This window comes from Ictalurus furcatus, chromosome 4, assembly GCF_023375685.1.
Source record: "Ictalurus furcatus strain D&B chromosome 4, Billie_1.0, whole genome shotgun sequence".
Taxonomy (NCBI): Eukaryota; Metazoa; Chordata; class Actinopteri; order Siluriformes; family Ictaluridae; genus Ictalurus; species Ictalurus furcatus.
Window position 1 is genome coordinate 35,403,819 of NC_071258.1, and position 14,089 is coordinate 35,417,907.

At 40.5% G+C, this 14,089-nt stretch overlaps 1 protein-coding gene across 1 annotated transcript; it reads left to right on the forward strand.

Annotated features, from left to right (window-relative positions):
* The first annotated feature begins 5,487 nt into the window (after nt 1–5,487).
* Nucleotides 5,488–10,953, forward strand: LOC128607115 (cAMP-regulated phosphoprotein 19). The gene is made up of 3 exons (XM_053623774.1): nt 5,488–5,638; nt 7,067–7,189; nt 9,442–10,953. Exons 1-3 carry the CDS (start codon nt 5,585–5,587, stop codon nt 9,616–9,618), a joined length of 354 nt encoding a protein of 117 aa, XP_053479749.1. The 5' UTR covers nt 5,488–5,584; the 3' UTR covers nt 9,619–10,953.
* The last annotated feature ends 3,136 nt before the right edge of the window (nt 10,954–14,089 follow it).

Sequence of the window (14,089 nt, forward strand, 5' to 3'; positions counted from 1 at the left end):
AGTTCGAGAGTTTGAGTTTTCACTTCATGAAGGAATTTGGATGTGAAGTAATGAATGGAAATTGTGATTAATTGCCTGCGTTTGATGTTAAAAGCGTGCCGATCGTGAGTGTGACGTGAGAGCTCTTACAGAAAAAAAACTCACTTGAACTAATGTCTGATGCCTTTCACATGTATTTTCTCATATTTCATGTTATTTTATATCTGTGATTAGATTAGATCTAGCTTCAGGTGTAAGTGGGGTGCAGCTGCCACACAATGTCAAAACCCCCATGTTATGAAAGCCACAGGTTTTTATAACATGATGTCCCACACAAAGTCCCGTTCTAGGAAAAAGCCTGCTGCTGGGCTGAAGCCCCAGTTTGGCCAGAGGTTCCATGTTGGTCGAACGCGTCTAAGTAGACAATGATCTGTAATTGGCAAAGTTTTTCTGTCGGATAAAGCCTTATGCTGGGCCTCTAGTTGGGTAGCCATGTTGAGCAGAAGGCCATGGCTAGGCAGGTTGGTCAAATGCCAGAGCTCCTATTTGATCAGAAGCTCATGGATGGGCAGAAGTCTGAGCTCAGGCAGAAGTTCCTGACTGGTCAGAAACCTGTGGAAGGGCAGAAACCTGAGGATGGGCAGACGTCTGCGGTCAGGCAGAAGTTCCTGATTGGTCAGAAGCCTGTGGATGGGAAGAAGCCTGTGGATGGGCAGAATTCTGAGATCAGGCAGAAGTCCCTGATTGGTCAGAAGCTTGAGGAAGGGCAGAAGCCTGTGGATGGGCAGAAATTTGAGGTCAGGCAGAAGTTCCTGATTGGTCAGAAGTCTGAGGTCGGGCAGAAGTTCCCGATTGGTCAGATGCCCAATGAAGGGCAGAGATCTTGAGTATGCCTCCTGCTGGCTAAAGCCCTAGCTGTGGAGAAGCCCCCGGTTGGGCAAAGCCACATGCTGGACAGAAACCTGAGGTTGATGTTGGGCAGATGCGATTGGTTGCTCAGATTCCTGAAGCTGGGCAAAATCCTATGGGCAGAAGTTTGAGTTTGGGAAGAAGCCTGATGTTGGGCAGACGCCACCTGCTGCCTAAAGCCCCATGCTGGGCAGTTCCCAATAATGGGTAAAGACTCCACTTCAGGTGTTTATATTGTTTTATGTGAAAGAGATAAAAAGAAAACCCCATGAAATATGTGAAATGAGCTCACATGTAAAACTCTAACAGCAACTTTCTGTACGTGTTAGGGGTTTTTAGGGTGTTTTTCAAATCACATTTGTAATGAAAGATCTTGTAGGTGTTAGTTAGTAGAGTCCTGTGTGATAGGAGAGTCCATGTGAGGAGACAGGAAGTGCAGATTGTCGTACACAGAGTAACAGACGGAAACGTGCTGTAGGTACTGATGAGTCGATCAAAGCTCGAACAGCAGGTTTATGGAAATGAAATGCAGTAGCAGGTTAGTGGATTTAAAAACGAATATTTTGAGCTGTCTGATGGAGTCCTGACGTGTTTCTGGAGACGAATGAATTTAATCTGGAGGATCCAGAAAGTAAATAGACCTGATTTCTTTAGTCCTGCGCAGTAAATGATAGAAAAGGTGTAGGAATAAAAGAGACGAAATAGTTTCCACCAAAATATAATTCAGAGTTTAATCTGCTTGCTTTCAGAATAAGATGAACAATCAGAAATGGATCATTATTAGATATATAAGCACCAAACTCTGGTATAAAATCATAAACCAGTATCATATAACTATATTACATTTTATCATACGCTACTGTATATAGCGCACTTATAAAACACCTGTGAAGGTGAATCTCATCTTTCTCATTATTATACACATCTATTATCTCATATCTAGATCTGATTAATATTTACTCATCTAATACATACATCTACAATTCATAACACAAGACAGCGGTCTGTAAGAATAGACTTAACATCTCATAACCATGTATAATAAAATGATGCACGCACTCATTCCTAACATAAGATATTGACTATTATGTACAGATATACATTCCTGTGTTGTATAACTGTACGTTACTCAGTGTGTGATGTGATGTAGTTTGTGTTCTGCTGATATAAGATGTGTAAGTGTGTGTTTATATAGCTTACCAGTTTTTACTTTATCATCTTAAGTTCACTTTAGTCAAATTTTCACTACTATACCGCTGTTTATTTATGCATGAAGGGGCCTTTTGACAAAAAACACACACACACACACAAAAAAAAACGGAAGTACGTAGACACAGGGTAACGAACTCCGCAACGATGATCTCAGTTCTTTGTGCAAGAGTCCATTCTCGTTTATCAGGGAGCGGTTGTGGATAGATGATCACTGATAGCACCTTTTGCTAAAGTTAGCGATGTGTATTAGTAGTTCACACTAAATCGTGGTTAGAATGATGAGTGTTGCTGTTTGTTCAGTCAGAGCTCAGTGCTTCCGGGTGATGATGAGGAGCGAAGAGTGGCACGATCTCACGGCTAAGCTCTGACAGATTCGCTTCGTTCGCTATTTCTACTCACTGTGGTTGCAGTTTATTTCTTCCCCAAACTCTGCTTGTGCTGATCTTCCAAGCTGTTTCTTTCCTTCCGCTGCAGTTCGCAAGATTTCTTCGACACGGCTCATAAACAGCGTTCGACTCGGCCGTTGTTGTTGTTGTTGTTGTTGTACCAGAAGTGAAGTTCGTTACCCTACAAACTCTATTTCCACCAGCAAAAACCTGCGAGTGTGAAAAAGGCCCAGTATTTCTGTTTTACACTCTTTACCAAACGTATTACATCTGTCCTGCCTCTGATCTATGACATGGTATTTTCAGTGATAATAAATAAAATAAAACACCATCAGACCATCGCTATTTATTTGATCATATTTACTGGAGATGAATAAACGAATGAATTATTTATTTATTTATTTATTTATTTATTAAGTAGATGATTTTGAGTACCTTTCAAATGAGCGAGAAACGAGAGACGTGTTTTAATTGGGAACGTTTTAATTGCTTTTGGTTGTTAAATTTGCGAAACTCTGACAGTGTAGAGCAAAACTCTAGAAAAGTCTCCAAAACAAGTGTGACAGATTCTTTATCGAGCCATGGTTTTATCTACACAGGTATTTGGGGGACTTAAGAATATTATTATTATTATTATTATTATTATTATTATTATTCCACTGAGGTGCTGCTGATTAGTAACTAAAGTGCACTTGATATATTCGCACGTCATTAACAGCGTGAACGATTTCCACGTGTACGTAAGAAATTATGGTTATGGAGCTACATGACTGATCTCATTATTTCATTTCATCTAAAGCTCAACAACATAAAATAAGTTCAGGTCTAAGTACACTTTTCATGAAACTCTGTGTAGTAAGTTTGGCTTCTTTGAGAGGAAAGTTCATGAATAAAAACACTAATAAATAAATACAGTCACCTCAGAAACTATTTGGTTCTGCTGTTCATTCGTTCAGGCAGTGCGTTTGTAGGCAGCGGTAGCTCGGTGGTTAAGACGTTGGACTATTTATTAGAAGGTTGTGAGTTCAAATCCCAGCACTGCCAAAGCTGGGCCCTTGAGCAAGGCCCTTAACCTTCAGGTGCTCAGCTGTAAAAATGAGATAAATGTAAGTTGCTCTGGATAAGGATGTCTATCAAATACCATAAATAATCTTGCTGTACACCAAAGACATTTGGGTTTGAGATCAAAAGATATGATGTGAGTATTTAGGATTTCAGCTTTTATTTCTAACCCTGGTATTTACATCTAGATGTGTTAAACAACATAAAACGTAGAACCTTTTGTATCAGACCACTCCCATTTTTAGTTGAGCAAAAGTAAAGGAACAGATAAACCCAAATGTTTTCAGTCTTTAGCAAAAAAACTAATGAATTGGCCTTGCTGTTCCAATAGTTTTGGAGGGGACTGTATAACATTCATTATGTTTAGGATGTGATCATAAAGTGGCCTGAAGTGGTCCGGCCGATTCAATGAATCAAATCTCTCAAACCATTTCACTATTCAATAAAAGAAAGGTTTTGCTATACATGCAGATTCATTTCTGAAGCATAAAGCAGTGAGAAAACATGAAGACTTGATCAAACTCAAATCAAAGCTTTCAGAACTGAACTGAAATAACAATCAGCAATGAAGGAAGAACTCTCAGAGGGAGAGAACTGGACAGAGATAAAGAGGAAGAGAGGGACTGGTGAAATGCGGCCTACTCGAGTTGGCCATGTTTAAGTCCATGGAAAGTCAATTAGAGAAACTGGACAAAGAACAGTCAGATCTGAGGTGTTTCACAGGAGCGTTAATAATCAGCAGGTAGTTGAACGTAAATGTGACATATATCACCATCATCAGCCAATCAGAAACGCCATCCGATATAAACAGGAAGTACAACTCATGGCTCTTCTGAGAGATTTGGCTCCATACCTTCAGTTTCAAATTCCTGAGAACGTAATAACTGTCCTCTAATCAGTATTTGGAGCGATGTGTAGGACTACACACTGTTTTTCCTGCTCTAACACAGACTCCTAACACTGGATAGTCCCGAGCTCATTCAGGATGAAGTTTGATGTGCAGGATGTTAAGTAATATGTGGGTTTAGATTAAACATGCTCTGAAAATTAATTCCCCACAATTAGTCATTTCCTTTGTCAGTCTGCATGATTTTAAATCATTATGAGTGTACAGCCACAGTATTATTATTTTGTGTGTGTGTGTGTGTGTGTCATAGACCGTATATGTAAGCGTACGCATGTGTGCCTTGACTCACAGGACTGTACTGAAATCTTAGAGTCGATTCTGAGTCACATGTATTTTTTCAAAGATGGATTCGATTCCAAGAGTCGACTCCACACTATTTTGATTCAAAACCTATAGAACCAGTTATATAGATATATGTTTTACATAATTTATTTATTTATTTAAATAAAATGTGTAAAATAAACAGTGAGGAATTAGGACATGTGTTCCTCACGGAGCCGAGATGTCAGTGAACTTAAGATTCAGTGAATCTTATTAAGTAACTTCTATATATATATATATATATATATATATATATATATATATATATATATAGATAGATATAAAGAAGAATAGACTCAGAAGCGTGGTGCTGTTTTATATTATTTATTTACCAAGCACCGATCTTACAGGTTAGGTGAAAAAAATGCTTCATCTGTCTCTGTAAACTGGGATAATTTCATGCGATTCATATTTTGATCACGAAAAAATGATTTAACATTACTAAAAGAAACTACTACTACTACTAATAATAATAATTTTCTTTATCAATAATTAAATTGTTAAAAACGCACCAGGGGCATTAATAGCAAAAAATACATAGATATACAAATATACTGTCTTAACTAAATAAATAACAACAAACATTAACAGCCTTTTTGATTCTGTGTCCAATACGTTTCACTGTGTGGAATCGACTCTGTATCTTTAGAGTCGGCTCCTATGTTTCATTGCCTGGAATCGGCTCTTTTTTTTTTGAATCTGGTGGATCATCTCAATGGGCGGAAAGTAACGTTAGCTAATGTCACTGCAGGGCTCCGTGGCGTTATTTTCATTTGTGTTGTAATTAAATCAAAATTAAAACACCATCATGTCAGACGAAATCGAAAACTCAAAGACTCTGGAGACGACCGAGGAGCAAAAAGTAAGTTTTTTGTGCGGGAAAGAAATTTATTAAGGGAAATCTTTAGTTTTATCTCTGTCCGTTAGCTAGCCAGGGTAGCTTGACCAATCATTGATCACTCCAGCGGTATATTCGCATTTTAAAATTAAAATTAAACAACCCACATGGGCAGATTTGTTATTTTTTAAACTGTATATGCGTGAATATTGGCATCCAAACCCTGAAAAAGATATTAGTTTGACCATTATTTACCGCGAACGCTAGCTAGTCGTGCTTCTAGGCTAGGTAAATGTCAGCTAAACCTGTAGCCAGGCCCAATCCAAAATGGCGCCGTACTCCCTATAGAAGTGCACTATGTAGTGTGTGAAGTAGCGGCTTCCGCACCCTATCTAGTGACCTTTATGTGCATTAGAGAGTACATTTGTGATCCAACCAGTCTTTAGCGAACGTTTCCTTTAGCAAATAAATTGATTACTTTAGTTAACTATGTTCATTTTCTGTCATTAGTGCTGTTGATAGCTTTGACCGGAAATATATTATAGATGCTATATAGTTAGACATTAAAAATAAAATAAAGATAATTGATAAGCAGCCGCGTTAGATGTCAGGCTAAGCTAGCTAGCTAGCTAGCTGGGATTTAGCTGATTTGAAAACGCTAACTCGTTTCTGTGCTATAAACAGCACTTAGTGATTTGTTTGTGCCTGTCGTCGTGTTGTAAATATTACAAAGTGGTATTTATGTAATAAATAATGTTACTAATCTAACCAGCTTCTAATTTGTGATTAAACCCGATTAGCCAGATTAGCAAGGGCTAGGCCGGTGAGCTCATGTTCTCCTGATAGCAGAAGTAGTAATAATAATAATAATAATAATAATAATAATAATTTTCCAGTCGTTTCTCAGTCATTCATCGCCCCTCGCCTGGTTGATCTTTATTATCTGCTGTTATAATGTTTTGTGCTGATTGCTGAGGAGTATAACCATCTCAGTGTGGTGCTGTGTGGGGAAATGAATCAGTGACAGGGTGTGTGGTCTTCCACAGGGCTTCACTCCTCACACTGCAGCACCTTCCCACCAATCACAGCCTTTATCTACAGAGGAACAAGTCGTGCCTTTTATCCGTTTATAGTTACAGTTAATGTCTGTGAGAAGAGTTAGTTCTTGTTCTTACTTGCTTTACGTTGTTCCCTCGCTCAGCGTGTCATGTTGCCATAGAAACCGTAAAGAAGTGTAAACTCCTCTATCCTGAAAATGTCCGAAAACTTAGTTACAGCTCTACCTCTGACACGAAGGACTCCTTCCAAACCTGACAGATAAACATATGTGTTCTGCTTTCAGAGATTTCAGTAGTGTACAGCTGTGTGAAACAGACACAGTTGAGACTGTGTGTTTAGTGTGAGTGTGTGTGATGGTGGTGTTGGTCTCTGATGAGGTGTGTTGTGTAACAGGAAGTGGACAGTGAGGTGATTTGTCCAGAAAGAGCAGAAGAAGCCAAACTGAAGGCCAGATATCCAAACCTGCCGGCTAAAGCAGGAGGCTCCGACCTGCTCCGCAAACGACTGCAGAAAGGGGTGAGGATCTGTCTGTCTCTGTCTCTACTTCTCTCTCACTCTCTCGCCGTCTCTCTCTCTCTCTCTCTCTCTCTCTCTCTCTCTCTCTCTCTCTCGCTTTTATTGGCAACTTTTAATCTGACAGACTTTTTAAAGTCAAAGTAGGAAATAACCTCTCTGACTTACACAGACACGAGCTAGGACTGACTCGAGGTAGTGTTTTATCAGTGACTCTTCAGTATGGGATTAAACAACATGGCAGAAGTAATCAGGGGCCAGTGATCCACTGCAGCCTGTATGTGCATAACTTCTGTATTTTCCAGAACTCTATACAACACTGATGCGGTCACGTCTGGACTATGGATAAAGCGTCATCTAGAAAATATTTGTTCTACTGGGACAGACACACTTCTGTAACATCCCTCCCTGGAATATTGAACATAATCCAAACATAATCACGGATCTAACAAGAAATAAAATAATCTCAAGCGATTACCACCAAAAACTTTTACGTATCCGAGAAAGTTTTCCGTCATACATTCCGAGATACACAGACGGATCAGAATGTGGAGATCATGCGCCAGCTGGTTTTGTGGTCGACCATCCATCAGGAAAGTGGAACCATGGTTCAGTTTTTACTGCAGAACCCGGTGCTATTATTATTTTGTCTCTGGATTATATTAAAACTTCCTAATAATAACAGACTCAAAGTCATGGCTTCAAGCTCTGGCATCCCTTCAAAACGAACACCCAGCTGTGTGGAGCAATTTTTAATGGTCCGCAGTCTTTGGAGGCACGGAATCTTACTGTAATTGTGTAGTTGGGTATCAGGACGCTGTGGAATTCCCGAGAATGAGCAGACAGATGCTGCTGCTAAGGAGGCCTCATCTCCAGATCTCTGTTCAGACCTCCTTCACACCTCAAACCCATTATAAACTCGTGTGTCTTCCAAAAATGGCGAACCGGATCAAACTGGGATCGACGTAGTAGAGATAAGCTTCAGGAACCCGGCCGTGTTGTTGGTAGAAAGCGTTGTTCCGCTTGGATAATCTCTGGGACCGGATAAACCGAATAAACCGCTCCACACTCGCTCACACATATCTGTTCACGCATGAAGATCCTCCGTCACGCCAAAGAACAACACCTCTGAGGCATATTTTAATGGACTGAGATGCTTTCAACTCCTCCACGACCTTTTTTTATTATTCGGATGATTCATATGAATAAGATTTTTAGATCAACTTTTTTTTAAAAACTTTAGTAAATTCTTCATATTTTCAACCTGTTTATCGCCATTAAAATAGCCATGGTAGCTGGCGTGGTGTTTAAATTACAACTAACACACTCGCTCTGTCTCTCTCTCTCTCTCTCTCTCTCTCTCTCTCTCTGTTTATTTTTCTCTCTCTGTTTGATTGGGTGTGTGTTTGAGCTGTACCTATAAAGTCACTGTAAAACAGGAAAGTATTAAATCAGATGATGTTCCACTGCAGGGAAAGGTCATTGGCATTTTGGTGAAAGATGACAGGAAATCATGAGACCTGGAAAAAGAGAGGGAGGGAGGGAGGGGGTGTGGTTTAAAATTCAGGTTGTTTTTAATAATAGAGTTTTCTTAGTTGTTTGTGTGTGTGTTATTTCTGTTTTCCACTGTTCTTTGTGTGTGTTCCTGTTACAGTGTTAAAATCTTACTGTAGAGCATCCTGACATTGTGTGTGTGTGTGTGTGTGTGTGTGTGTGTGTCACCCTGCGGCAAACATGAAGATGTTTGTTATGGTCTTTCCTCCGAGGCCAGACATTTCTCAGACATGTTATTTATTATTACACCGCACTGCTTCTGGATTCCGATTGGTTGGATGAATTTTCCATAACGGCAGCTCTGACAGTTGTGTAACTATAAACGGATAAAAAGTACTGTCCTGTTTCACCTTCAACGATTTCCACATCACATCAGAATACCGACGCGAACGTCCCAGCACGGCCACCATCGCACTGCTCCGAGTTATCGCTTAAAAATACAGTCAGCATACGAATCTGGAATGATTCCGTTTTATAGGTGTTTTCAAAGTCTCTGAAAGCCCCGCCCCTTCCTCCATCTCACGTTAGTAATGTTTTGTGTCCTCGCTTTCCGTCACGTAAACGAAGACTGTTTTGAGTTCGTTGACGTGAAGTAAAATGTCGGTGTGTTGGACTTCACTAGACATGACAGACTATATGGCCAAAAGTATGTGCACCCCTGACCTGCCATCTTTAACGCTCATCTTTCTCCTTCTCTCCAGCAAAAGTACTTCGACTCGGGCGACTACAACATGGCGAAGGCGAAGACCAAGAACAAGCAGCTCCCCTCTGCGCAGACGGAGAAGGCAGAGAAGGAAATCACCGGCGATCACATTCCCACGCCTCAGGATCTGCCGCAGAGGAAAACCTCGCTGGTGGCCAGCAAGCTGGCGGGCTGATCTCCACCGTCTCCACCAACAGCTCGCTCCTCCCTCATGTTTTCCTCATTAACACACCATCCCTTGTTTATTTTTTTGTTTTTTCTGTTCATATTTTACGCTCCCTTTTTACCTCCAATGTATAATATACACTGAACATAGAGACATGCAGGTGCCAGCGTTGGATTATGGGTAGTGAGGGATATGTTTGAAAACAAACAAACGTCTGTATGAAGATTTCTATATGTGCTGTAGGAGTAGTAATCGGAACGTGTACATATTTGCCTGTGAGAGACGTGGCGATGGGTTTTTAGAAAGGTTTTATGTTCTAATCGCACCATTCCTGAAGGTTACACATTAGTGCAGTAGAGTGCTTGAATGATTCACGATTGAATACGACTTACGATAACGTACTTGAGCTGTTTCCCTGTTAACGTTTGAGCTTTACACACTCGATCGGACCACACTGCTGACGCTAGTCACGTTAGACACACGTGAAAGAAAGGCCTTAATCATGTTGCGGTTGTAAAGCAGCAATCGTGAACCTGAAGGCCAACGTGATGCAAACCGGCGCTCCATGAGCTTCTCACCAAGGGTCTTCTCGCCGGATATTTTGAAGCAAAACACTACAACATCCGGGGTGTGTGTGTATGTATGTGTGTGTGTGTGTGTGTGTGTGTGTGTGTGTGTGTGTGTGTGTGTGTGTGTCCACCGCAGTCACTTATGTGCCATTTGATTTGTAAATAAAATAGTTTTGCAAACCTGTGCCTTTTCCCCCATCCTTTATGTTACTATTGTGTGTGTTAATAATCACATTATACCACAACACTCGAATTCTGGATTCGGATCGGTCAGGAAGTGTCGATTCATTGTCCGCAACGTAGTACAGCCTCAAATCTCCGGTCGTTGTTGATCTGTAAGGAGTCTCCAGTGTCAGCGCTTTGTAACCGTCAGAGAGGGGTAAAGCTGGAACTTTAAGTTCAGGACACTTTGTAGTTTCTTGATAAAATAAAAATGTTTAATGTGGTTTTCTTTAATAAACATAAAAAAAAAGTCAGTGTGGTGTAAGAGGAATAAAACACCTCAGGACATGCTATGACATATAAGAAAATGATCTTCAAGTCAGTCATGACAGAGTTTATTTACTTAATGCACATGTACATCTATAGCTGAGCAACAGAAACACATTTATGATGTAGAGTAAAGGCTACAGAAGGGTGAAATCCATCTTGTTGCGCTCTTAGTGCTGGGATATGTTAAATGAACCTCATGTGTATGCTGTTTATTATATATAAACAATGTTTTTGCAAACATTAAAGCAAGCTAAACAACGCTAGCTTCAGAAATCAGAGTACCTCGGCGTGCGGCGGCTTTACTGCGCATGCTCAGACCAAAGAGTTCACTTTTGGCTAACTTAGCAGTTCTAAAGTGGTTATTTTATGGCGGAGGTGTCGAACATAAAGACATAACACAAACACAAAAACGACAAAGGATCGATTCCAGTTCACTAAATGGTTTTAGGATCCGTGTTTAAAATAATAATAATAATAATAAAAAATCATCCCGTGAACCGCAATTGAACTGAAAGTGCTCTGTTGTTCCACTAGAGGGCAGAATAGAGTAATTTAAAAAAACGTAATTTTGTTAGTTTACCTAAGTTAAAACAAGTTTTTTTGTTGTTGGTTTTTTTTATTATTGTAAATCATTTTGCAAACTATACAGATTTCCCACACTTGAATATAATGAAATATTTTGTGTGGATTCATGAAATAAAGTCCCAATTCAAAGGGAAGGGGGTAAATATTTATGCAAGCCAATTTGTACATAAGATGCACTCATAGTGCATAATCACCATGTGTGTCTGTGTGTTTATTATTTCTTTGTCTGTTCAGAATATATTGTGACCTAATATATAGTTTTCTGCTCGGCTTATTTTTCTAATTGTTTTTTTTTTTCTCTATCTCTGGAAAAAAAAAATAAGAACAGTAGGATTTATTATTATTATTATTTATTTATGTATTTATTTATTTTAAAACACTTTTCCAAACCCGAGGACAGTGTACATAAGGGCAGACAACACAAACTATCTCCTAGAGCAAATACAAAACTAACAGCATCTCCAAGGCTAAACACCAGAGAACACGAGTCTCACATCCCATAATGAACACCAAATACCATTACTAACCACCACATAACTACCAGAAACCAACAGACACATCTATCTATCTATCCATCTATCTATCTGTCTATCTATCTAACTACTTATATATCTACCTACCTACCTACCTGTCTGTCTGTCTGTCTGTCTGTCTACAGTTATCTATCTGTCTATCTACAGCTGTGTGTCTGCCCGTCTATGGAAAGTCAGTGTACACTGAAACATATATAAACATCAATCTAAACAGCAAGTGAACAGTCAGCTCTTGAAGTTGACGTGTTGGAAGCAGGAAAAATGGGCAAGCGTAAGGATCTGAGTGACTTTGACACGGTCCAGATTGTGATGGCGAGACACCTGGGTCAGAGTGTCTCCAAAACGGCAGGTCTTGTGGGGTGTTTCTGGTATGCAGTGGTTAGTGCCTACCAAAAGTGGTCACAAGAAGGACAACCTTCTTTGGACATCATGTGGAGGCCGGGTGTGCATGTGTCACTTTCCTGGGGAAGAGATGGCACCAGGATGCACTATGGGAAGAAGGCGAGCTGGTGGAGGAAGTGTGATGCTCTGCGGAATGTTCTGCTGGGAAACCTCAGGTCCTGGAATTCATGTGGATTTGACACGTAGCACCTACCTAAACACTGTCGCAGGCCAAGTACGCATCTTCATGGCAACGGTGTTCCCTAATGTCAGTGTCCTCTTTCAGCAGGATAACGCTCCCTCACACACTGCAAACACTGTTCAGAAACGGTTTGAGGAAGAGTTCAAGGTGTTGACTCGACCTCCAAATTCTCAAGATCTCAATCCGATCGAGCGTCTGTGGGATGTTCTGGACAAACAAGTCCGATCCACGGAAGCTCCACCTCACAACTTACAGGACTTATATTATCTGCTGCTAACGTCTTGGTGCCAGACAGTGCAGATGTGATAGGAATTAAGTAAACGTTTATTTGTTTAAATTTAGTACGGTGCTGCCTCTGCTTACAGTACGGGATGATGACTGCTAATATCTCTCTCTCTCTCTCTCGCTCTCTCTCCCTCTCTCTCTCTCTCTCTCTCTATCCCTACACACACATGCACACACACCACCTGACTATCCCTGAATATCTCCAGGGGAAAATAAACGCAGTCAGTGCAGTAAAGAGTGGACAGTTCATCGAGAGTCAATGGCGCGTCAAGAGAAGAACGAAACGAGAACATCAATAAAGGTAACTTCTAGCTGTTCTGAAGCTGTATCCAAACAGCAGTCTCTCTCTCTCTCTCTCACACACACACACACGGTGGTGCTTGAAAATTTGCGAACCCTTTAGAATGCTCTATATATCTGCATAAATATATTCACCTAAAACATCATCAGATTTTCACACAAGTCCTAAAAGTTAAACAAAGAGAACCCAGTTAAACAAATGAGAGGAAATATTATACTTGGTCATTTATTTATTGAGGAAAATGATCCAATATGACATTTCTGTGAGCGGCAACAGTATGTGTGTGTATTTGACCAGCAGGGGGCGGTGCTGCTTCATTTCCCTGCACCACGCGGCTGCGCTAAATCATTTGCTCATGTACCCAGCATGCACAGAGAGAGAGAGAGAGAGAGAGAGAGAGAGAGCGCAACTGTTTCATGCCCGAACACAAATCAGCGCATTAAAGTCAGACTCACACCCCGGCGTTTGGACTGAGAGGAAGAGGAGCAGAAAAGAAAGCGGGGAGGAAGAAGAGGAGCTGATGTTCACCTAACTGAGATTTACACATAGAGAGAGAGAGAGAGAGAGAGAGAGAGCAGTCATGGCTGCGTCCGAGCTCTATACAAAGGTAATTCATTCTGCGGGGTTTTATTTATTTATTTAGTTGTTTGTTTATTTTTGCGGGGATGCGTTTGATGTTCTGGAGCTGTAAATGAAACCGGATGTGGATGTGATGATTGTGATGATTGTGATGTGATTGTGGTGGTGTTTGAGAAGGTCAGAGTGGCTTGTGTGATTTTATTTAAAGCCTGATGTTTGTAACGGTGTCGTTTTTAGGGCAAAAATAACAGGACAAAAAAAAAAACACGCGTAATGTTAGTAATGTCGGGGGGAAAAATCAATGCGGCTTTTGTATTGTTTTTCTCTCATCAAGTGGATGAAGGATGTGTGTGTGTGTGTGTGTGTGTGATTATAAAGGCCTAAACTGAAGATGAGATGACGTATGTATGTGTGTGATGCTGATGCTGAGATTCTCATCATCATCATCATCATCATCATCACCATCATCATCATCAAGCCTCCTCCATGTCCTCTCTGTCTGTGTGTGTGTGTGTGTGTGTGTGTGTGTGTGTGTGGGTTTGTTTGGAACAAA